This window comes from Mandrillus leucophaeus, unplaced genomic scaffold (genome assembly GCF_000951045.1).
Source record: "Mandrillus leucophaeus isolate KB7577 unplaced genomic scaffold, Mleu.le_1.0 Scaffold25, whole genome shotgun sequence".
NCBI classification, from domain to species: Eukaryota; Metazoa; Chordata; class Mammalia; order Primates; family Cercopithecidae; genus Mandrillus; species Mandrillus leucophaeus.
Window position 1 is genome coordinate 4,542,951 of NW_012102587.1, and position 24,007 is coordinate 4,566,957.

At 51.9% G+C, this 24,007-nt stretch overlaps 1 protein-coding gene across 1 annotated transcript in view; it reads right to left on the reverse strand.

Moving 5' to 3' along the window:
• Positions 1–16,143: 16,143 nt before the first annotated feature.
• The window catches only part of GLI2 (GLI family zinc finger 2), a 209,838-nt gene continuing 201,974 nt past the window's right edge, over positions 16,144–24,007 (reverse strand). The window contains exons 12-14 of the mRNA XM_011983423.1: positions 22,731–23,003; positions 20,896–21,232; positions 16,144–19,289 (exon numbers count right to left, since the gene is read on the reverse strand). Of these exons, the coding sequence (XP_011838813.1) occupies positions 16,825–19,289; positions 20,896–21,232; positions 22,731–23,003 (3,075 nt within the window). The 3' untranslated portion in view covers positions 16,144–16,824. The remainder of the gene's footprint in view (positions 19,290–20,895; positions 21,233–22,730; positions 23,004–24,007) is intronic.

Below are 24,007 nucleotides of genomic sequence, written 5' to 3' on the forward strand. Positions count from 1 at the left end.
TAATCCCCAGTGTGGGAGGAGGAGCCTGGTGGGAGGCGATAAAATCATGGGGGCGGATTTCCCCTTTGCTATTCTCCTGATAGTGAGATCTGGTTAAGAGTGTGTAGCACCTCTCCCTTAGCTGTCTTCCTCCTGCTCCAGTCATATAGTACGTGCTTGCCTCTCCTTCTGCCATATTTGTAAGTTTCCTGAGGCTTCCCCAGCCATGCTTTCTGTACAGCCTGCAGAACCATAAGCCAATGAAACCTCTTTTCTTATAAATTACCCAGCCTCAGGTAGTTCTTTGTAGCAATGCAAGAATGGACGAATACAGTCATCTAACCTTAGTTCTCTGCCTTGCTCAGTCCACACCAGTCCAATACACATATCTAAGACCCTCCTATGTATCAGTGCCTGCCTAAAAAAGACAGGGCCTTGCCAGCAAAAGGGTCCCGGTCTAATGGGGAGATGAACTCTTGGCAGAGCCCTTCCATGCCCAGGTAGCTAACTCTCACTTATTTAAGCATTCATTCCACAACCAGAGACTGAGCCTGGCCGTGGTGCAGGCTGAGGTCAGGCAGCCTAGGAATGCAGTCAGATGAAATACGGCCCCCCTCTCCAGGAGCACAGAGTCTACAGTGAAGACAGATTGAAAACGGGCATTTCAGTAAACTGTTGCAAATTCTCTCATGGGAGATGTTACCATTTGTTCTGCTGAGAGTTAGACCTACCCAAGCAGAAAGGAATCCATGTGGATCTGACAGGACTGACCACCCCTGGTCACCTGCCCCTTCCTCCAAAACCTCGTTGTCAGCATGTGTTGCAAAGGCCATATCTAGAAGGAAATGAGTCACTTTATTTCATTTCATTTTGGTAGTCAGCCTATTTAATGGAGCTTTTCTTGTTTTTCGATACTAGTAAGTCAGGCAGACGAAACTAAGCACACACATAGTTACATGTGTGCATGCATGCAACACACACATACACACGTGCACACATGCATGCACACAAGCACAGGCACACATAGACTCAGGCTGTTTTCCGGCTTCCAAATTTCTTAAGTATGAGGCCATTTTCCTCCCTGGCCAAATGGCTGTCTGCAGAGTGCTGGGGCGGCCCGTGAATTGTCCTGCCCGTGATATAAAACACAGCCCTTATTGACAGCTCGTAAAGCAGGGCCCGGTGTCACTCCCGCCGAGCGGAGGCAATAAAGGGCACGGGGGAATTACCTCTAGCTCCAGCAGCTGGCTGCGCTGCAGGGACACCGGCAGCAGGCCTAATGGGTTCTCCTCTCCCCGCCTTGTAAAGCATTACATTTAGACATAATTTCTCCCCCGCCCAGGAGCAATTTCTTTTAGGGAGAGAGGCAGCTCCTTGAAAAAGGCACTGTCTCTGACGCTCAATCTGGCGCTGGAATCACAAATGCCCAAATAAGAGGGCAGTGACGTCCTTGGATCGTCAGCCTCTTCTGTTTCCCTAAGGTTGCTGCGGCTCCCCAATAACAACTGTCCCAAACCTTCTCCAGCATTCTTGGGGCTCTGATTACCCCTCTCCCAGCAGACCACCTTGGTGCCTACATCAAGGGCTAGGATGGAAGCTCTTTTTTCTTCCCAGTCCAAACCCACAAGCAACCTCCGTTCATCCCTCTTCTCTTTCCTTCCCTCCTGTTCCAATAGGGGCATTTTCCATCCTGCTGTCTAAGGCCAACCCTCCCCAACCCCTTCCCATGTTTTGGCTCCCGCCACGCACTCTGGTTATCTCACCCTCCACCTCCTATCTATTTGGCATCTCCCTCTCAGCTGGATCATCTCAGCAACCCTCCACATGCTTACATCTTTCCTATTAAAAAAAAATCACAAACAAAACATCTCCTGCTATTGTTCTCTCTTCTCTTTCCCCTTCACTGGGAAACTTCTGGAAGGAGTGGTCACTACACAATTCCACTTCTGGCTCTCCCTGCCTCTCTCCCACCTGACGCTGCTCCACCACGTGGCAACCCAGCACCTGCTTCTGTCACCAATGAGCTCATTTGGCAAGCGTGAATTACACAGTGATCTTGAAGCTTATTTGTGCTGTGAAAAAAAAATACAGCTGGTAAGGAGATGGGGTTGGGGGGTTGGTATTCTAATTTTAAGTAGGGTGGTTAGGATAGCAAAGACCTGAAGGAGATGAAGTGTGAGTCACGTGGATACCTGGGGAACAGCCAGTGCAGAGGCCCTGGGCAGGGTGTGCCTGGAGTATGCCTGGGGAAGCAAGGAAGCCAAGCGGATGATGTGAAGCATAGCAGTGGTGCAGAGCGCTGGTAAACCAGGCGATGATGGGGGAGGAGGGGGAATGAGGGCTGAGGGGGCCTGTGTGCTGGGAGGGACAGGAGCACAGCATCAGTGCTAAGCAGAGGAGTGATGTGACTTGGAAGAACTGCTTCGACTGGAGACTGAGCAAAGGCTATAGGAGACCAGGATGGAGGAAGGTGGACCCATAAGGAGGCTTGGTGAAGAGCTTAGAATAAGAGGGGGATACAGCAGGGGAGCAGAGTGCTGGTAAACCACCTATCCTAGAATGGGCAAAGAGAGTCCTGATCTGATCATTTCATGGTTTCGGGCTCCAGCATGCCATGGAGGCCCACAGGGTTGTGGTGAAAAGTGAATAGACTCTGGATATTCTTTGAAGTTAGAGCCAAAAGGATTTCTTGACAGACTGGATGCGGGATATGAGAGAAAGCAATGGGCAAGGCTGACCCAAGGCTGCTCAACTGCATGGCGATGCGGGGTGCCAGCCACTGTTGCCAACCCTCCTGGAAAGGCCCTCTCCGTGGAGCCTGGGGCACGCCTCCCTGGTTCTTCTCCCCTTCTTCTTATGGTTTCCTCTCCAAGTCCCTGGCAGCCGGACTCTTCTGTCTTTCCCCTTGATTGCTAGCATTTCCCAAGGCTCCTGAGCAGGCCCTCTCCTCTCTGGAGCTCCACCTTGCCCCAAGTGAGCTCACCTACAGCTCCCAGCATCTCTTCCATGCTCCAACTCACAGGCAAGTACCATGACCCCAGGCTCTCATCTGAGCTCACTCCAGACCCACCAAACCAAACCTAATGCCTCTCAGGCCTTTCCTCTTGGGTATCTCAGAGGCAAGCAGACTCAACACGTCCAAATCAGAACTCACTATGTCCCTCCATCCACCCTGCCCCATATCATCCCCACCTAATCTCACTGGCTCTCGTCCAACACTCCTCATCACCAGGTCAGGCAAGTCAGAGACCAGCTCCCTACCACCTCCCTTTCTCTTATTCCTCATGCAGAACCCTTGCAGAGTCTTGTTCATTGCACGCCTTAAGTAGCTCTTTTTTGAAAAAAAAAAAAATCTATAAAGAAAATAGGTTTATTTGGCTCACAGTTCTTCAGGCTGTACAAGCAGCATGGTGCCAGCATCTGCTTCTGGTGAGAACTCAGGAAGCTTCCAATCATGGTGTAAGGCAAGGGGGAAGCCCCTCTCCCATGGCAAAAGCAAGCAAGAAAGACAGAAGGTAAGTGCCAGCCTTCTTTAAACAACCTCTCACGTGAACTAGCAGAGGGAAAACTCGCTCGTCATTATGAGGAAGGCACCAAGCCAGTCACGAGAGATCCGGCCCCATGACCGAAATACCTCCAACCAGGCCCCACCACCAACATTGTGGATCACATTTTGACATGAGATTTGGAGGGGACACATATCCAAACCATATCATCCCACTCCTGGTACCCCAAATCTCATGTTCTTCTCACATTGTAAAATACAATAATCTCTTCCCAATAGCCCCCAGAAGTCTTAACTTGTTCCAGCCTCAACTTAAAAGTCCAAAGTCCCAAGTCCAAAGTCTTATCTGAGACTCAAGGCAAGTTCATTCCAGTTGAGCCTGTAAAATCAAAAACAAGTTATTTACTTCCAAGATACAATGGTGGTACAGACATTAGGTAAACGTTCTCACTCCAAAAGGGAGAAATCAACCAAAAGAAAGGGTCAACAGGACCCATGCAAGTCTGGAACCCAACAGGGCAGACATTAAACCTTAAAGCTCCATAACAATCCTTGACTCCATGTCCTGGGCTCCTAAGGCCTTGGGCATTTCCAAATCTGTGGCTTTGCAGGGTGCATCCCCCAAAGCTGCTCTCACAGGTTGAAGTTGAGTGCCTGCAGCTTTTCCAGGCTCAGGGTCCTAACTGCCAGTGGATCTACCATTCTCAGGTCTAAAGGGCAGCAGCCTCCTTCCCACAGCTCCACTACGTAGTACCTTGATGGGGACTCTGTGTGGGGGCTTCAACCCCACATTTCCCCTCTACATTGCCCTAGTAGAAGTTCTCTGTGAGAGTTCTGTCCCACAGCAGACTTCTGCCTGGGCATCCAAGCTTTCTCATGTATCCTCTGAAATCTAGGTGGAAGCTGCCAAGTCTCCTTTATATTTGCATTCTGTGTACCTGCAGGCCTAACACTACGTAGAAGCCAGCATGTAGTGGCCTGAGCTGCACATGGAGCTCTTTGGGGCTGGAATCAGAGCTTTCAGGATCCTGAGAGCAGTGTCCCAAGGCTGTGCAAGGCAGCAAGGCCTTAGGCCTGACACTCTCCCCCTCCCCCACAAATTATTCCTTCCTTCTAGACCTCTGGGCCTGTGATGGGAGGGGCTGCCCTAAGACTTCTGAAATGCCTTCAAGGCCTTTCCCCTTGTTGTCTTGGCTACTAGCACTTGTCGCTCTTTCAGTCATGCGAATCTCTCTAGCAAGTGGTTGCTCTGCAGCTCCCTTATATTCCTCTCCTGAGAATGATTTTTCCTTCTCTACATGGCCAGGCTTCAAACTTTCCAAACTTTATGCTCTGCTTTCGTTTTAAAGATAAATTCCAACTTTAAGTCATTTCTCTGCTCCTGTGTCCGATCATTAGAAGTAGCCAGTTCACTTCTTGAACACTTCTGCTTAGAAGTTTCTTCCACCATACACCCTAAGTCATTGCTTTTAAGTTCAAACTTTCACAAATTCCTAGAGCATGGACACAATGCAGCCAAGTTCTTTGCTAGGCCATAACATGGGTAACCTCCAGCTTCCAATAAATTCCGCATTTCCATCTGAGATCTCATCAAACTGGACTTCACTGTCCATATTTCTATCAGCATTATGGTCACAACCATTTGACTAGTCTCTAGGACGTTCCAAACTTTCGTTCATCTTCCTTTCTTCTAAGCCTTCCAAATTCTTCCAAACTCTGCCTGTACCCAGTCCCAAAACCACTTGTACATCTTCAGGTCTTTATAGCAAGCCCCAATCCTTGGTACCGTTTTTCTGTGTTAGTCCATTTCCCTTGCTATAATATAAGGGAATACCTGAGACTGGGCAATTCATATAGAAAGGAGGCCTATTTGGTTCACAGTTCCGCAGGCTGTATAAGCAGCATGATGCCAACATTTGCTTCTGGTGAGATCTCAGGAAGCTTACAATCATTGAGGAAAGCAAAGAGGAAGCCTGTATCACATGGTAAGAGGGAGCAAAGGAGCCTAAGTAGCTCTTGAATCCACCATGACTCCATTTCTCCACCATCCCTCCCTGGATGCCACATGCCAGGTGGTGTTCCCTTGTACATCCTGCCAAGTCCTTCACCGCCTTGCAGTTAGACAGAGCTTTTCAACATGCAAGCCTTATCATTTCCTTCCCATGCAAAACTGCTCTAATGCTTTCTGATGCTCTTAGGAGAAAGCTTAAGCTTATCCCAGCCTACAAGACTTTGCACTACTGGCCTTCATCCCCACTCCTTCAACCCCTTACCCTCTGCCAGCCATGCCTGCTTTCTTTACTTACTCACTGGTACCATGGTCCCCACTCCTCCCTCAGGGCCATTACACATGCTCTTCCCTTTTCCTGGAATACCCCTCCCTGTCGTTTTTGTATGGCCATCTCTCAGACCGAGGCTCCGACACCATTTTCTCAGGTGTCTTCTCCAAACTTCCTGACTTGATCAAATCTGCCTATTATGTTGTCTTATAGTACCACGAGCCTTCTTGGCGCTGAGAGCTGCAGTTCTCCTGTATTTGCTTAATGCCACTGTCCCCCACTGTCAACAAGCCTCGTTTTGCTCACCAATCTCCCATAACACTGAGGCGAGGGCATGGGGGTTAGACTGCCTGAGTCTAAATCCCCATCAGCCACTCAGTGGCAAAGTAATCTTGGACAAGTTAACCTAACTAAAGGTAATATAGTTCCTACCTATCGTGTAGGGTTGTTGTGAGGATTACAGAACTCCATTAATGTAAACTGTCTATCACAGTGCCTGCCACAGAGTAAACACTGTGAGTGGTAGACACAATCACTGGTCCCAGTTCATCACCTTGCCTGGAGTCCATGCCCTGGCCTTGCCTCCTGAAGGGTGGGATGAAATTCCTTGCCTCTGTGACTTTGGGTCTGGCCATGTCACTTGCTTTGGCCAAGAGAAAGGGATGGAAGTGGCAGTGGACCAGTTCTGAACCTAGGCCTTAGGGAGCCTGGAAAATTCTTGTGTCCTCTTAAACTTCTGCCATCCCCACGAGGAGACTCTCCCTGGGGTCACTGCTGACCCTTCAGTCTGGACTCTAAAATGTGGAGCTGGGCCCCTGAGCCCAGCCTGGCATAGGCCAGCCCATTCTTGGGAAACCCGTGGAGCAGTGAGAACAAATGATCATTGCTTTAAGCCTGTGAGTTTTGGGATGGTTTGGCTCCAATATTATTGCAGCAATGTAACCTGCCCAAGAGCAGTAATGTGTATGGCATAGTGCTTGGGACAGAGCAAACACTTAGGGTAGCTCCCTGTCCACAGTAGCTGCGGCAGGTCACCAGGCTGGCCCTTGACAGCCTTGCCATACCTTCAGAGCTGCCTTCCTTCCCTGGTCATGTTATCAGCCACAGCTTAAGCAGGGACACAGGACCACGGCGATGAATGGGTGGGTGGGTGGATGGATGGATGGATGGATGGATGGATGGATGGATAGATGACAGACAGAGAAATCATGCTAGATAGATGGATGGATAGATAGATAGATAGAGATCATACTAGCTAGCTAGGTCATAGGTAGATAGATAGGTGAGTGGATAGATAGATGATAGATGATAGAGAGATCATACTAGCTAGCTAGATAATAGGTAGATAGATAGGTGGATAGATAGATAGGTGGATAGATAGATAGATAGATAGATAGATAGATAGATAGATAGATAGATAGATAGATAGATATAGAAACGGATCTGCTACAAGGACCTGGCCTTTCACAATCATGTGGGCTGGTCAAGCAGTCTCTGTAAGGCCTTTTTGCTGTGTCTGATGCTGGAACTCGAAGCCCACAGGCAGATGGTCAGAAAGGGAAGATACCTGTAGACTGGGGGAGCAAGGACAAGCTGGAGCCCACAAGGACAGACTGAGAGCTGTCAGTGCTTGTTGCTTCTGGCCTTGGTGGTATGAATGTTTTTCTGAAGCCAGGGCCCCCACCATGGCACTAAACATACACACCTGGCCTGGAGGTGGGGCAGCTGAAGGAGGAGCCAGGGGTGGAGGCCCAGATGGCTTCCCCACAAAGATGGGCAGAGCCCGCAGGTAATTGACTACACAAATGGGCTGTGAAATGCCTGCTGCATCCCTCTGCCCCCACCCCCCAAGTCTCCCACAAGAATCTCTCTTGTAACCCAACCTAACAGAAATACCCAGGAGCAGGAATTCTGAGAAGCATGGTTCAGCCCAGCCAAGTTGACATGTTGCAAAGTTACTGGGCCTCAAAAATACCTTCAGAACAATTTTTAGGAATGAAGTTACTGAGGAAATGAGTTCTTGCAATGGTGGGACTGAGGGTAATCTTTTCCAGGAGTATTTCTGTTCCAAATCTATTAGCCAAAGGAGTATTTCTGTGATGATGATGTCTCTTGGCACAGGAAAGAGGGGAAGCTTGTTGAATACCCACTAAGACTAAGGAATATTACATATTTGGTCTCATTTCACCCTTGAAAGGGTTTTTGGGATGGGCAATTTATCAAACCTATCTCACGGATGAGCACAGTGGGGTTCAAGGCCCCTTGTCACTTCCCATAGCCCAGGCCTGGAGCTCTGTAAGGAAGTGAAGATTCATCTTCCCAGTGTAGGGAAGAGTTGCTGCCACGCAGATGCCTGGTGGCTGGATCTAATTGTGCTTAAATTCATATTGCCCTAGTGGCTATTGATGGTGAGCAGCCTTTCCTGTGCTCATGTGCCTCCATATATCCTCTTTATGAAGCATCTGTTCACATCTTTTGCCCATTTTTAAGCTGGTTTATTTGTGTTCTTACTGTTGATTGTGAGAGTTCTTTATATAGTCTGGATACAAGTCCTTCACTGGATATGTCATGAAACATTTTCTCCCAGTCTGTAGCTTGTGTTTTCATTCTCTTGTCTCATTCAGAGAGCATTTTAAAATGTTATGAAGTGTCCAATTTCCCAAATTTTTCTTTTATGGATCATGTTTTTTGGTGTCATGTATAAGAACTTTTTGTCTAACCTCAGGGCATAAAGATTTTTTCTGCTATGGTTGCTTCTAAAAAATGTGATGGTTTTATATTTTATATTAGCTGTATGGTTTATTTTGAGGCAATTTTTGTGAGGTATGAGGTTTAGGTCAAGGTTCATTTTTTTTCTGCGTATGCCTATGGATATCCAGTTGTTTCAACATCATATGTTTTTAAGACTATCCTTTTCCTATTGAATTGCCTTGGCACCTTTGTTCAAAATCCGTTGTCATATTTTTGTGGGTCTATTTCTGGATTCTCTATTCCGGGGATTGGCAAATGTTTTCTGTGAAGGGTAAAATAGTAAATGTTTTAGGCTTTGTGGGCCATATGATCTCTGCTTCATATGCTTTTATTATTTTAAAAAAAACCCTTTAAAAATGTAAAAACCATTCTTAGCTCATTGGTCATACAAAAAGAGACCATGGCCAGTGTGTATTAGTCTATTCTTATGCCACTGTGAAGAGATACCCTAGACTGGGTAATCTATATAGGAAAGAGGTTTAATTGACACACAGTTCTGCATGGCTGGGGATGCCTCAGGAAACTTACACTCATGGTGGAAGGGGAAGCAGGCACTTCCTTCTTCACAAGGCGGCAGGAGAGAGAAGTGCCGAGCAAAGGGGGAAAAGTCCCTTACAAAACCATCAGATCTTGTGAGAACTCACTCACTATCATGGGAACAGCATAGGGATAACCATTCCTATGATTCAATTACCATAAAATGTTTCGGTTTTATATTTTATATTAGCTCTGTGGAAACCACTGGATCCCTACCACAACATGTGGGGATTATGGGAACTGCAGTTCAAGATGAGATTTGGGTGGGAACACAGCCAAACCATATCAGCCGGATTTTGCCTTTGGGCTACAGTGCATGACCCTGCTCTGCTCTGTACCATTGAGCTGTGTCTTCCCATCACCAATACCACCCTGTCTTGATGATGGCAGCTTTACAGTACATCTTAAAAGCAGATTGTGTGAGTACTTTATTGTGTCTTTTAATTGAGGCTTTTAGGCCGTTTTCATCTTATGTAATTATTGATATGTTTGGATTTAGGTCAACCATTTCATTCTTTGTTTTCTCTGTTGCTTCTTTTTGTTGTTATTATTCCTGTTACCCTTTTTTGCCCTCTTTTGGGTTATTTGAACATGTTTTTAGTATCCCATTTCAATGTCTGTATTGTGGTTTTGCCTACATCCTTTTGTATAGTTTGTTTGGTCTTTTTCTGATTGCACTAGAGATTAGAATATATATAACTTTGCACAGTCTGCAGATGAATACTTTCCCACTTCAAGTGGAATGTAGTTCTAGAACCCCATACAGGTCTTTAACCCTCTCCACTTACGTAATACTTGTCTTTATGACACCTACATGCATGGAAAACTCCATCAAACAATGTTGTACCTTTTTCCTCTTAACTGTTGAACATATTTTAAAGAACCCAAGAGGTAGGAGTAGTCTACTGTATTCATGCAAACACTTACCACTTCTGCTGCTCTTCCTCTGGTCCTGATGCTCCACGTTTCCTTCTGGGATCCCTTCCCTCTGCCTTTTAGGGCAGGTCTATGGGCAATGAACCCTCATAATTTTCCTTTATCAGAGAATGTCCATTTATCTCACAGTGTCTATTTTACCAAGGATATTTTCATGAATAACAAGTTCTGGGTTGACAGTTCTTTTCTTTCAACACTTTAAAAATATTTCACTTACTCGTGGCTTTCATGGTTTCTGATGAGAAATCTCCAGTTCCCTCAGATGAACTCCTATTAATCTTTCAAAACCTAAATCAGATCCTTTTTCGTTTTTTGACTTTTATTTTAAGTTCAAGGGTACAAGTGTAGGTTTGTTATATAGGTAAACTTGTGTCATGGGGGGTTGTTGTACAGGTTATTTAATCACCCAATTAAGCCTAGTACCCTTCAGTTATTTTTCCTGATCCCCTCCCTCCTCCCAACCAGGTATTTTTTCTTATTCAAATCATTCTGATCTTTCATCCCTTCCCCGTTAGTTGATCACTCCCTCCTATGAGAAAGAGAGAGAGAGAAATAAGAACAACAACAAGAAGAGAATAAGAAGAAGCAGAAGAAGGAGAAGGAGGAGGAGAAGGAGAAGAAGGAGGAGGGGAAGGAGGAGGAGGGGAAGAAGAAGGAGGATAAGAGGAAGGGGAAAAAGAAGAAAGAGAAGGAGAAGGAGGAGGAGAAGGAGAAGAAGGAGGAGGGGAAGGAGGAGGAGGGGAAGGAGAAGGAGGATAAGAGGAAGGGGAAAAAGAAAAAAGAAGAAGGAGAAGGAGAAAGAAGAAGATAGAAGAAAGAAGAAGAAAAAAGAACCCCCTTACTGTTATCCTTTTCTGGGTGTATTTATTTTTTATTTTATAGAACTGGGGTCTTACTCTGCTGCCCAGGCTGGAGGACAGTGGCCCAATCACTGCAGCTGTGAACTCCTGGGCTCAAGCAATCCTCCCGCTTCAGCCTCCCCAGTAGCTAGGACTATAGGCACATACCACTACACCTGGCTAACTTCTTCTGGGTTTAGAACTATCTAAAATACAGACTCAGCAGACAGATGGAGGGTGCGATGTTGGTCTTACTGTTATAAAAGCTGGATTGAGGATGTGGTAGGTTGGATTTTGTTTGTTTGTTTGTTTTGAGACAGGGTCTCACCCTGTTGCCCAGGTTAGAGTGCAGTCATGCCATCACAGCTCACTGTAGCCTCCACCTCCTTGGGCTCAGGTGATGCTCCTACCTCAGCCTCCTGAGTAGCTGGGACTGCAGGTGCATGCCACCATGCCCAGCTGTTTTCTTTTTGTAAAGACAGGGTTTCACCATTTTGCCCAGGCTGGTCTTGAACTCTTGAGCTCAAGCAATCCTTTGGCCTCCCAAAGTGCTGGGATTACAGGCCTGGGCCACTATGCCTGGTCTGGATTGTTGCTCAGATACCTGTCTCCCCTCATTGTGTAGAAGTGAGCTGCTTAGCTCCACCGACCTGGGACTTAGCCATATGCCTTGCTTCCTGTTCCTAGCCTAGGCCCAAAGAGGCCTCCTGTGTTATCTCTTGCCTGTTTGTCCTTCTGCTGTCACTGATAGATGTCCGAGCAATCCTCTGGTCCCGGGGGAGGAGTGGCACAGCAGCACAGCTGAACTGCTCCAGCAAGCCCAGCCTTGCTAAGTCCACCTCAGCTGACTCCCAGACTTAGGAACTAAACAGATGCCTCCTGTTGTAAGCATTTTTTTATTTTGTTTTGTTTTTGAAGTCTTGCTTTGTCGCCCAGGCTGCAGTGCACTGGCACGCTCTCGGCTCACTGCATCCTTCACCTCCCGAGTTCAGGCGATTCTTCTGCCTCAGCCTCCTGAGTACCTGGGACTACAGGCGCATGCCACCACGCCTGGCTAATTTTTGTATTTTTAGTAAAGACGGGGTTTCACCATATTTGCCAGGCTGCTCTCGAACTCTTTACCTTCTGATTCGCCTGCCTCAGCCTCCCAAAGTGCTGGGACTACAGACATGAACCACTGCATCCGGCCTGTAAGCATTTTTATTAGACAGCACTACTGGACTGCAGTTAACTTATTCTGAAATTGGTACCTAGAATCGGAGGCTGTTGCTCCTAAAATACGTAGCAGAGGTTTGGAACTGGGCAGTGAGGAAATACAGAGGCGGTTGGGAAAAATGGCAAGAAAAATGGTGACCTGTTATGTGGTGGAGAAACATCTGGTAAAATTATTGCCTATGATATTTTGGGAGGGAGAAAATGTACTTATGAGTTAATGGAGCTGGGCAGGATGGTTTCCAGGCAGAATATTGTAAACATGGGCTTCTTTGAGCTGCAAATGATAAGGTTCTACAAGTAAAAGACGAGTTCAGAAAGGAACTGGCCAGTGTACAAGCAGAATTTAGAAAACAAAATCACTTCCCATCTCCAGGCTCTCCAGCCAGTAAAAGGTCCTCAAATTAATATTAGTTTGGTGCATAGTAATTGCCGCATAAAAGTAATTATTTTTGCACCAACCTCATATCTGGCCTGGGAGGCAAAGACCAGATCTAGGGGTATGTTGGTGAAGCATGTCTCAGATTTGAGATGACATCAGGGATGTGCCCTTAATGGTAATGCCCTTTGTCATCAGGTCCTTGCAAGGAATAAGGTGGCACCAAGCATATCCTTTCATCAACAACAGGGTGTCTACAGACTATCAGGGTGTGGCCCACAACAGCCTGATGTGGGGGTACACGTTGTCAAATGTAGGGAGGCATATTGCTAAAGGAATTTGGGTGTGGCTTCTGACACACAGTGGGCTGGAGTCAAATACATAGAAAACTCGTGAGATGCCTGAGAGATCGCCCTGGACAAAGGCATCGGCCAGGACTCAAAGAAAACTGAGACGATTTGAACCTAAAGAACCTTAGGCTCCCAACTTCCTACAGGCAGGAAGAAGCTGAAAGTTACTCCACTGCCAAAGGGACTATTTTCCAACATCCTCATCAGAAGTTGAAAGGATGATGGAAAAGGAAGAAGGCCCCAGCGGGGGAAGGTAGAACTGTGGATCGCGATGGCCTGGGAGCCACTCAGGGAGCATCCCACCCCAGAGCAGGGGCGTTGCAGCATTCATCCAGCAGGATTTCAGATGCCTGAACCAGGGACTGCTGTGTGCCTCAATCTCCCTTTCTAGATGGGAGTGTTCATTGGTGTTATTCTAGCCCTGGTCCACCACTGTATGTTGGGTGTATGTGCAGGATGTGAGGGGCAGAAAACTTGTCTTTTTAGCTGGTAAGAAGAACCACACCCAGACATAGACCACAAGATCCTGGGCTTTAAGCCTGAAGTCTAAGTCTGACCGGAGAGTTTTTTTTTTCCTAGGGGTGTTGATTGGGTATTTTCTGCATGTGGAACATGAATCACTGTCTCTAGGAAGGCAGGCTGTGGTAGACTGGATTCCTGTTGGGAACTATTTGCTCTCTTCCGCTCACTTCCACAGGAGGACCCTTCCCCACCGTATGGGTGATGGCTCTGGCCACGTGACTTGCTTAGGGGACCTACGGCTGTTGGCTTGCCCTCCTGTGCTTCTGTCATTGCTAGTGTCTTGGTCCTGGGAGGAAGATGCAAGTCACATTGGGCAAGGCCAAGCCACCTAGACTAGCTGACCCCAGCTGAGTCACAGATGGAGACAGCCCAGCCAAGCCCGGCCCGGGGCAGCCAACCTTCAGACCTTCGGGTTCATGAGCTAACTACATGCTTATTGTTATACGGTGCTGAGGTTTCACGGATGTTGTTACACAGCGCGACTGTGGACGTCGTTACCTGACCCAGAGGAGATGGCTCGTCTGAATGGCCACAGTGGGCTGTTAATACTATGGCTCATCCAACCTCAGGTGGCACTGAACAACATGAGGTCTCACCCTCGCCACAAAGTAGGGCAGAGCTGTTTCCAGAGGCTCAACAAGTGGTGAAGCAGAGAAAGTGTGAGCCCTGAAAGTGGGCTTTGGAAAGAAGAGGAGGGAAGGGCAGAGCTGTGCACGCTCACTTCCTCCCTGGGAGCTCGCTGAGCAACACTGCTCCTTGGGGAGGAGCGGGGCCTTCCCTCTAGGAAATGTTGGCCAGAGAAGTGGCGGCTCCCTGATGCACAGTGGAGGCTGTGGGATGCTTGTGGAAAGGAAACCTGCTCAATTCTCTTCTCCTTGGGGGTTTCCTGCAAGTGTCTGACCACAAAACCCTTCCCCAGTCCACGTGTCTCGTGCCTTCCAGGCAAAGATGATGTCCCATGTGGCTTTGGTGTCCACACTGCCCAACCTGCGTGCTAAGCCTTCTCTCCTGGAGAGGAGAGGATAAAGGGGTCTGGGCTGGGTGTTCAGAGGCCCGGCATGCCTGGTCCTTAGAAGGTGCCCTCTTACCCCTCTAATTCAGTCCTGGGGCTCTGCTCCCTGCTCCCTGTCTCTGGCCCTACCCCTAGATGGGGCCTCATGACTCATTCAAGGGCTCCCTGAGGTTTACTGCAGGGGCCACCAGCTGACTAGCCTGCCCGCTGGACCCAGGCTCTCCCTGTCCACCTGCTGGGCAGCCCCCTAGAGCTCAGAGCCCCTGCTCATGGTTGCTCCCCATGGGCCCCTTTGCCAAGGCCAACTGATGGGCATCCTGGAGGTGCCACCTGCCTGCCCTGACTCATTCTACCTGCACCAGAGCCTTGGGGGTTTGCCCATCTCACCCCACCCCACCCTGATGAAATGTGCTCCATCCGAGTGCCCACCAAAGGGAGGGGTCTGACCCCAGGAGTGTTTGGGTCTATACCCTGGTCTGCAATGCATATAGATGTTCAGAGCAGCTCACCAGGGGAGCAGTCAGATATTCACTGTGAAATGTCAGACCCTGCCCAGTCCCAAGGAGACAACAAACAAACAGCCAGTAAATGCCTCAGCATTAAACATTTCTTGGCAAAGGCGGGATAGTCAATTTTGACACTGCTAAGAAAAAATACAGCCTAATTTCTGCTCGAATGCACCAAATTTACTGCCCAGGTTCTCATTAACTACTGTCAAGGGAAAAGCAGATAGACAAGATAGATTATGAAAAAATTACTTTTTTAATGTACAAAAAGACTTATTTACAAGTTGAACATGTCATCTCAATTCATAGCATGTAGAAAAAGCTAAAAATGTTTTGGAGATATAAATTTGGCTGGACGACTCACCTGCAGTATATCCAGGGATGTCTTCTGTACAGAATAGATACAGGTTGGGACTGGCAAGGGAAATCCTGTCTCAGGAAGGTAATGGCCACACCACAGAGCCACAGACCCTTAGCAATGTTCCCTGGCTTTCATTTGCACTTGGCCTTGTCTCCCGACAGAGTTTGATGTGCTGGGACGCAGGGGGCCCAGATAATGATGTTGGCCTTGTCCTCAAACTGTCCTAAGAGGTTCCTCATTGAGGCCAAGGTCACAGTCAGAGTCACACTCTGAGTGGTGCTGTTTGGCAAGGTTGCCACACATTCCCCGTGAAAAGGTTTGGGGTGTGTGTGTATGTGTGTGTGTGTGTGTGTGTGTGTGTGTGTGGGGTGGGGAAGATGCACCAATTCACCCTACAGTGTGTTCAGGAATGATGTCTTCTGAAGCCATTTCCAGGTGGGTCTTGGTCACACTGAACAGGAAAATTCAATGACGCTCCCTCAGAGTCCTGAGGATCAACCCCTTCCCCTTTCTACCCCAATCACACTACCACACACGTCGTCATTCTCTGCCCAGTGACTCGGTGGGCAGAAGGAAGGGAATCCGGAGGATACCAGGCATGCACACTGTGGCTTGGCGGAGAACACTGGGCTGCTGGTGAATGCTAGGGGAGCCTGCGCTGCCGTCAGGCCCTGGAGTTTTTCGTGGTAAAGTGGGTGGACACTGCATTGGAGAAACAGGACTGGGTAAACATGCAACTTCCTCTTCCTACTGGGAGATCCCCAGGGTGGCCTGAGGCTGGGTCCCCGGTGCACCCTCACTTCTCGAGGCCTCAGTCTATCCCTAACCCACAGTGGCTCCAGCAGCCCCGAGGTATTTAGAAACAAGTCGTCTTTTCAGGAAGGGCTACATTCTACATGCAAACACTGTAAACACGGTCTGAAGAGGCCAGGGCAGCTTCTGGGCTTGTCCCGAGGAGTACATTTTTTTCTTTCCTTTTTCTGGTGATACTTACATACTTTATTCATTCATATACACTTGGATGGGCTGCCAGTCCCAGACTCGGCTTTATGGGGTAGAAGAGCCAGCTCTACCAAACCTGGAATCAGAATGTGTTTCTGAATCCTCCAGGTATAATCTGTGTTTTTCCTCTATGACAAGGGATGTTAGAGACCCCAAGAGTTAGGATCATAGAGGAATTCAGGTGGATCAGGAATTCCTTTTCCTTCCAAGTAGCAGAAGCAGCAGCTCATCTTTCCGGAGCAGAGTACCCAGTATGGCGTTCAGATTCAAACCCAAATGCTCCCTACCGTCTTTCTGCATATCCTTGGAAAGGCTTTGGCCAAAGTAATCCCGCGTTAGCCGAATCTCAGCCCTGAAGAAGCCAGAACAGACTGGTCCTGTAAGCACCAAAGGCTGGAAAGCACTGTGTGAATGAGTTTTGCATTCCTTCCTGTCCTATGGAGACTTTTTTCATTGTTCTGAGGAATAATCCAAAAGACCAGACAGGATGCCCATAAACCTTCTCTTACAACATCTGTCATCTGAAGCGGCCATTGTGCAACAACCCCTCAAGCCTATTTAATACTTTTTTGGAAAAAGACAAAACAGCTGGAACCCCTGGCTCTGGGCAGCGATGACCCCTCTGGGTGCACTCAGCGCCAGGCGCTTGGGGCTCTAGGTCATCATGTTCAGGAACTTGCTCTCCTCGGCAAGGCTGGTGAGCATGGAGCTCATGTCTCCAACAGCCATGTTGCTGATGCCTGCGGGGATGGAGGGCAGGGTCAGGGAGTTTCGGGGGGTGGTGAGGCGGGAGGAGTTCTGGGAGAGGCTGTGAAGGAGGCTGGGGCTCAGAGCACCCGAGAACAAACTTGAGTGATCGCCATCATCCATGATGGCATCAAAGTCAATTTGGGGGGCCTCCAGGAGCTGGGAGTCTACAGTGCTGGACACCTGGTTGACCCCTGGTGAGGGCAAGGGCTGGGGCTGGATGCTGTCCGGACAGGCCTGTGGCTGTGGTGGCTGGGACCGCATGACCTGGCAGCCCCCGAGGTTCTCCAGGCCTCCATCCTGTTCGTACATGTGGATCTGGCCGTAGTAGTAGAGCATGTTGTGGGCCGGGGCCCCACCTGTGTCCTGCGGAGGAGGCTGGGGAGGCATCGACCCCATGGTGCCCATCGCTCCCTTGGGCACTTCTGCTGTCTCCTGACTGGATGGCATGGCAGCCATGGCATGGCCTGTGGCCCTGGCATAGGCCAGCTGCTGCTGCACAGCACGTACCCCACGGTGGCGGCCAGCAGGGCTGGGCTCGAGGGGAGGCCGGGGCTGCACTAGACCAAAGCCTGCTGTAGCCACCCCCATCGGGCCTGGTTGGGGTTCCATGAAGCCAGGCTGGCGGGCAGGCAGAAGGCTGGGGACCTGGTGGTAGCTCTCCTGGCTCATGGGGGCTGCCAGGTGATGGCTCTGCTGTGGGTAGCTTTGGACTGGGTGAGGTGGTGGCACTCCAGCCAGGGCTGAATTGGGGACCCCAAGTTCCCTGTGGCGATTGCCCATCATGGTAGGGTCAGGTGCAACTTCTGTCTGCTGAGGGTGCCCCAGATGCCCTGGCTTGGTTGGCATGTTGCTGCAGGATTGGGGGAACTGGCTGAAGGCCCCACTGACGGTGCTGGGGCTCAGCTGGGGGTGGGCTTGTCCATAGCAGGCATGGGGGCTCATAGCGGTGGTCATGCCAGGACACTGGCTGCCGGCCACTGGCTGCCGCGGCTGCTGCATGTAGTTTACCCTGGGGATGCCCTGGGAGGGGGCTCCGCTGCGCGGCTGAAGGTGTGGCTGTGTGCTGTCCAGACCCCCGGGGCTCGCCTGTAGGCCTTGTGGACTGTAGCCTGGGTACTGGCCAAAGGCAGGCTTCTGCTGCACCAGCGCCAGGTTGCCCTGAGGAAACGGTGGAGGCTTCACCTGGCTGGCCAGGGCATCCACGGTGCCGGAGCTCACCTCGTTCCACTGCACAGGCATGTTATTTTTGTTCAGGCTGGAGGGCGCCCCAAAGCCTAACTGGCATTCTCCCAACACAGGCGCGGAGGGGCCCACGTTGGAGTCTGCAGCCACCAACCTGCGCTGGCCGTGCAGCCCCGGGCTGGGCAGTTTGGGGTTGTCAGAGAAGCCAGTGCTTTCCATGGGATACACCTGCCCGGCGCCCTCGTCCAGAGTGCCACTGGCGTGCGCCTTGATGTACTGCACCACGTCGTCGGGCAGCACCAGGTCGTCCTCTGGCAGCCCCAGGTCGGCCTCGGGCCCCGCGCCGTCGGCTCCTGCCGCCACGGCCTCCATCGCCACGTTCTCGCTGATGCTAGGCGGCCGGGGCGAGTAGGCGCCGCGGGCCAGGCCGCCGTCGGTGCTCGGGTGGCTCTGCAGGCGGAGGCCTCGTCTATCGGCACACGGCGGCAGTGGGCCGGGGTTCACGTTGTGGGCGCTGTGGAAGCGCTGCACCCGCGGTAGGGCCAGGGCATCGGGCCGCCGCACAGGGTCGCTGGCCCGTCTGGCTCCGCCGCCTGGAGCCTCGTGGGGGAAGGCGGGCGCAGCCCCCACGTGGCCGTGGCCATAGGTCGGCCCGTCGCTGCCACGCCGCGGCACCAGCGGGCGTGGGCAGCCGGCGGGAAGCGCGCGCTCGGGTGCGTCCAGCAGCGCTAGCCTGGTCCTCAGGCTCATGCGCTCCAGGCCTGGTAGCGGGGTGGGCGGGGGGCCGCCCGTGGCCGCAGCGTACTTGGCCCGCAGGCTGTACTGCTGCGCGGGCGTGAGGTTGAGCAGCCCAGAGCCGCCGCTGCACTGGCTGGCCTCGCTTGAGCGCCGCGACGCGTCCGTGGAGATGGGGTCGTAGGAGTCCGCGGAGCTGGCGTTGTGCGGGCGGCCAGCGCCCAGGGGCGAGGCCTCGCTGGAGCGGCGGCTGGAGAAGTAGGGGGAGATGCCGGAGGAGCGGCGGCTCACGGTGTAGGCAGAGCTGACGGTGCTGGTGGAGCTGTCGCGGCGCTCCTGCAGCTGGCTCAGCATGGTCACCTCGCCGGAGGACAGCTCCGACAGCCGAGGGTTGGGCAGCAGCCCCGCGGGCCCACTGCCCCCACTGCCGCTGAAGTTTTCCAGGATGGAGCCTGCGGGAAAGCAGAGGAGTCAGCACCGGGACAAGGGTGGGTAGCTGCCTGCTTTGACCATGCTCAGTCATCACACTGGGCCTGGAGCCGGAGAAGAGGGCCTGGAACACAGTACACTCAGGAGATGCATGTTTTCTCTCTTTCTCTTTTTAGAGACAGGGTTTCCCAGGCTGGCCTTGAACTCCTGGGCTCAAGGGATCCTCCCTCCTCAGACTCTGGAGTAGCTAGGGCACACGTGTGCCACCATGCCCAGTGAGCAGATGGTTTTTCAATTAAGCAGGAGAAGGAAAAAGCAATATGTAAACAAATGGTGGCACTTATTGAAAGGGTAGGCAAGGGGAAGCCAAGAGGCCTAAGTCCCTATCTTAACTTTACCATTATCTGTCTGGCCTTGAATTCTCCTTTCTCTGGCCCTCAGTTTCTCCAGCTGTAGATAAATCTGTCTCTCCATAGGACTGAGTTATGCAGAGGAGGGGATGAGCAGCTCAGGAAGGCGCAGGTTGGTCTCCTGGCACTGTACCCTCACAGTCCATGGAGGTGTTGCCACCTGGGCTCTCCTGAGATGGACTTTAAGGAGCAGACTATTACAGGGAGTACCCTGAGGTCCATACCCATGGAAGGAAAGACAGGCTGCAAGAGTGGGCAGAGGAGAAGTGAGCCCGGGAGGATCTCACAGGGAGCCCAGGACCTCCAATGGCTCTTCAGTGCTGCCCTGAGTTGGGCACCTCTCTGAGCCTCATCTTGATGGCTGGACCTGTACACTTCTGTAGGGACCAGTCACTGCATGTGGGCCTGATGGGAAGGGGTGACCTTGGGTGGGGCATCTGTCTGCAACCCAGGAGATCCCTGTAGGGGGCTGAGAGTTCAAGGCCATTTACTGGTAGTCCCCACAAGTTGGGACGACAAATCCTCCCTTCAAGTGAGAGCAGGTGGTACATCAGTGTCGACCACAGTGGGCAGCCCGGCACAATCCTGGGACAGAGGCAGTACCTAAGACATGCTCGCTAAAGACGCCTTCCATCTCAGAGCCTGGCCAACACCTCTTGAGGCCGAGCACAGCACCACCTCCTCCGTGAAGTCCTCCTGGCTCATCACCAGCTCAATGTGCTTTCTCCTTCCTCTGCACAGCTCTACCTTAAGCTCTGGCTTTGGTGGGACCTGGCTTGTTCTGCAGTAGAGTGTGAGTCTGGTGGCACAGCCTTCTAACCATACACTTATTTGGGACTGGAATTAAATGGCTCGCCTGCCTAGGGCCTTTGCTATGGTGCCCACAGCAAGTGCCCAGTCAGTGAATGAATGACTGGGTGAGGACGAGGATGATGTGCACAGGGTCCGCTTGTTTTGGGGGATTACAGGGACTCAGCGTGGTGCAGCTGAAAGAGCGTGAGCTTTGGAGCCACACAGACCTAGGCTAAATCTCACCCCTGCCATTGATTTGGGTAAGGCATTTCACCTCTCTTGAGCCTCAGCTTCCTTTACTGTACTGGGCTGGTAAGATCCTGTAGGCAGCCAGTGAGATAGCACTGGTGCTTGGTGGGTGCCAGCCTAGTTGGTGCTGCCCCAGACTCGCTCTTGCCCCATCTGCAAACCCCGGGCCTTCACTCACCACTTCCCGGGAGGGGAGGCAGCTTGGTGTTTCGTGTGTGTGGAGTCGGCCCGGCCCATGAGCAGGAATCCTTGAGTGACCTGAGCTTCTCCTTCTTGAGCTGCTCGAACCGGTGCATGGTGGTCATGTGTTTGCGCAGCTGGAGGCCACCAGCGGAGGGGGCAGCCAGGGCTGAGGTGTCAGCCCCTGGGGGTGTGTCATCCAGCGCCGTCAGGTCTCCCAGGCTCCCGGGCCCCGTCCCCGGCATCTCCACGCCACTGTCATTGTTGGGGGCACTGCCCAGCGGGGAGGGCTCGCTGCTGCAGGAGGACTGGGCCCCGGGGCTGGACTGACACAGCTGCAGGGACGAGGCGAGAAGGCACAGACTCAGAGGGTCTGCACGGGCACCACACCCTTGCGCACCCTGCGGGGCTGGGGGTGAGGAGAGGAAGCTGCCTTGCGGAGGAGCATGTAAAGCATCATGAGTCTGTTTGCTTAAAATGGTCAAGTCACTTCACTTCTCTTAACCTTGGCTTCCCCAACTAAGAGATGGACCTGAACTGATTCCAGTGCAGTTAGTGGATGGATGGACAGCACGCAGCATGCAGAAGGCACCCAGTATGACACAAAAGAAGGCACTTAAACACTGCCACCAACAGCCATGTGCCCTGATGAGGTGAGGAACGAAAGCCTGCTGACGTGGTGGCTTCAACCAGACAGGATGATCTCAAAAGGCCAGAGGCAGGTTGTTGGAAAGGGAAAGGATGACCAGGGAGGGGGACCTGTGGGATGCAGCCCTTGTGCAAAGGGCCACCCCAAAGCAGCCTTCCCTCTGGGTTAGGTAGAGTGGGATAGGGAGCTCACGGCACATGTACAGTGCAGAACACCACAGAACTCGGACGACATCCACTCGGACGACATCCACAGAACTCGGATCTGGGCCCAGATGAGGCCTGCACCAGATGCACCATCTCTGGGCTCATTGTTAGGCCAAATGGCCCAAATTCAGCTTCCTTGGGAAGCTGCGATCTTCCTTCCCGTGAGGATACAGGCTTCATGGGAGCAGGGACCTTCTAGGTGTTGTCCATGGCGCCATCCACATTCCTCTGCTTGGCCCTCAGGACCTTCTGCAGCCTGGACGCATGCCTCCCTGTCACTCTGTCCCTGATACAGCCTGGCGCCCCTGCTCCCCACACCTGCCAGCTCCACTCCGGCTGCCAAGGCCAATGGCCCCACCTGCAGTGCCCTGCCGTGTGTGCCTGTCCGGGCCCACCTACCTGGGCCTAGGAGGCCTGGACTGATAGGTGAGTCTCTGCCAGGCAGCAGCATGGACCGGCTCCCCAGCCACCCTCACTCCCTCATCCCACCCACACACGCCCAGCTCCTTGGCTCACCTCAGTACCGTCTATCCTTAGGGGAGGTACAGTCGGGAAAAAGAGATGGAGACAAAGAACAGGTGGTTAGAACAAAAGGAGTGGACGCCAGAGGGGTGGGGAGGCAGAGACAGGACAGAGGGGTGGGGGATGGCAGCGGCACTTGAGTGCTGGCTGGAAAGGCAGACATGCAGGGGCCGCCCCCGCCCTGTGCAGGCCCACCATATGTGGCATCATCCCTGTCACTGAGGGTGCTGGCATACACCCAGCAAGAGCCTGGTCAGAGCAGAATGGGACCTGGACAAGATAGGTTTCACGTGAGGCCCAAGCTGGTGAAGGGCGAAAGCCAAGTTGGAGAGAGGAGGGACATCGCTGTGCCCTTAGAGGGGGGCCTTAGGACAGAGCCCACAACTGTGGTCAGGGGTGGCCCTGGGCACGGCTATGGAGTCGCCTTGCGTGGCTGGGCTGCCCAGCTCCGCTTACCCCGGAGCTCTCGGTCTTGATGGCTCTGACGTGCAGGCAGTCCTCCACGGCCTGGCTGGTGCTGCTGGCCTCGGTGCTCTCTGGGCCGCCAGGCTCGGCGCCGGCCTCACTGTCCCCATTCTCTTTGAGCAGCGGTGTGCGGAGGTGCACGTCGTTGCGCTGCTTCTTGGTGACGTGGGCATCTGGGCCGTGGACCGTTTTCACGTGCTTCCGGAGAGAGCTGGGGTCTGTGTATCTCTTGGTGCAGCCTGGGATCTTGCAGATGTAGGGTTTCTGGGGAGAGAAGCAGGCCTGTGTCATGGATGGGGGTACAAGGATCAACTCTGAAAGGGCGCTCTCCCTGTTCTCCTGAAGCTACCCACGTCCGTCAGCAGAGCCCAGCTGGCAACGTCAGTAGGTGTTCTGTCGAACTGGCAGCCAGCGCTCTGTGGATGGTGCCATGCAGGAGCCTGGCCTTAGCCTGGCTTGTCTGGCACTTGTTCGTGCAGTTAAGCACATGGCCAAGGGGGTTCCTGCCACAAGAAGCTGGGGACACATATGCCTCGTGTAATCACGGTGCTGCCTCTCAGTGAACAGGGCAGTGGGGTTTTCAGTACTAGTAGCAAGTGTACGAGCTCAGTGTACCCTGTGACAGCACTAGCACCCCTGATTTCTCTGACGAAGAAAGGCAGGATCAGGGAGGCAAAGGAACGGGTTCCAAGTCATCCAGTAATGGGGTGAAAAAACCCAGGATTTCCGAAACTCAGTGCTGGACTCATAAACACACACACACACCCCCCACACCACGTCTACACAACACACACTTACAAACGTGCACACTCATATCCACATACAGATACCCACACCCCTGCTCCCCCGTATCTATACACACATACATAATACACTTACAAACACACATACACACATGTGCACACACACTCCCCTCTAAGGCCGGCTCTTGCCATAGAGACTCTGAGGGGTTCAGATGCCTTTGAAAATTCCTCTCACTTAGGCCGGGTGCAGTGGCTCACGCCTGTAATCCCAGCACTCTGGGAGGCCGAGGCGGGCGGATCACGAGGTCAGGAGTTCGAGACCATCCTGGCTAACACGGTGAAACCCCGTCTATACTAAAAAAAATACAAAAAATTAGCCGAGCGTGGTGGCGGACGCCTCTAGTCCCAGCTACTCTGGAGGCTGAGCCAGGAGAATGGCGTGAACCCGGGAGGCGGAGCTTGCAGTGAGCCGAGATTGCACCACTGCACTCCAGCCTGGGCGAGAGAGAGAGACTCCGTCTCAAA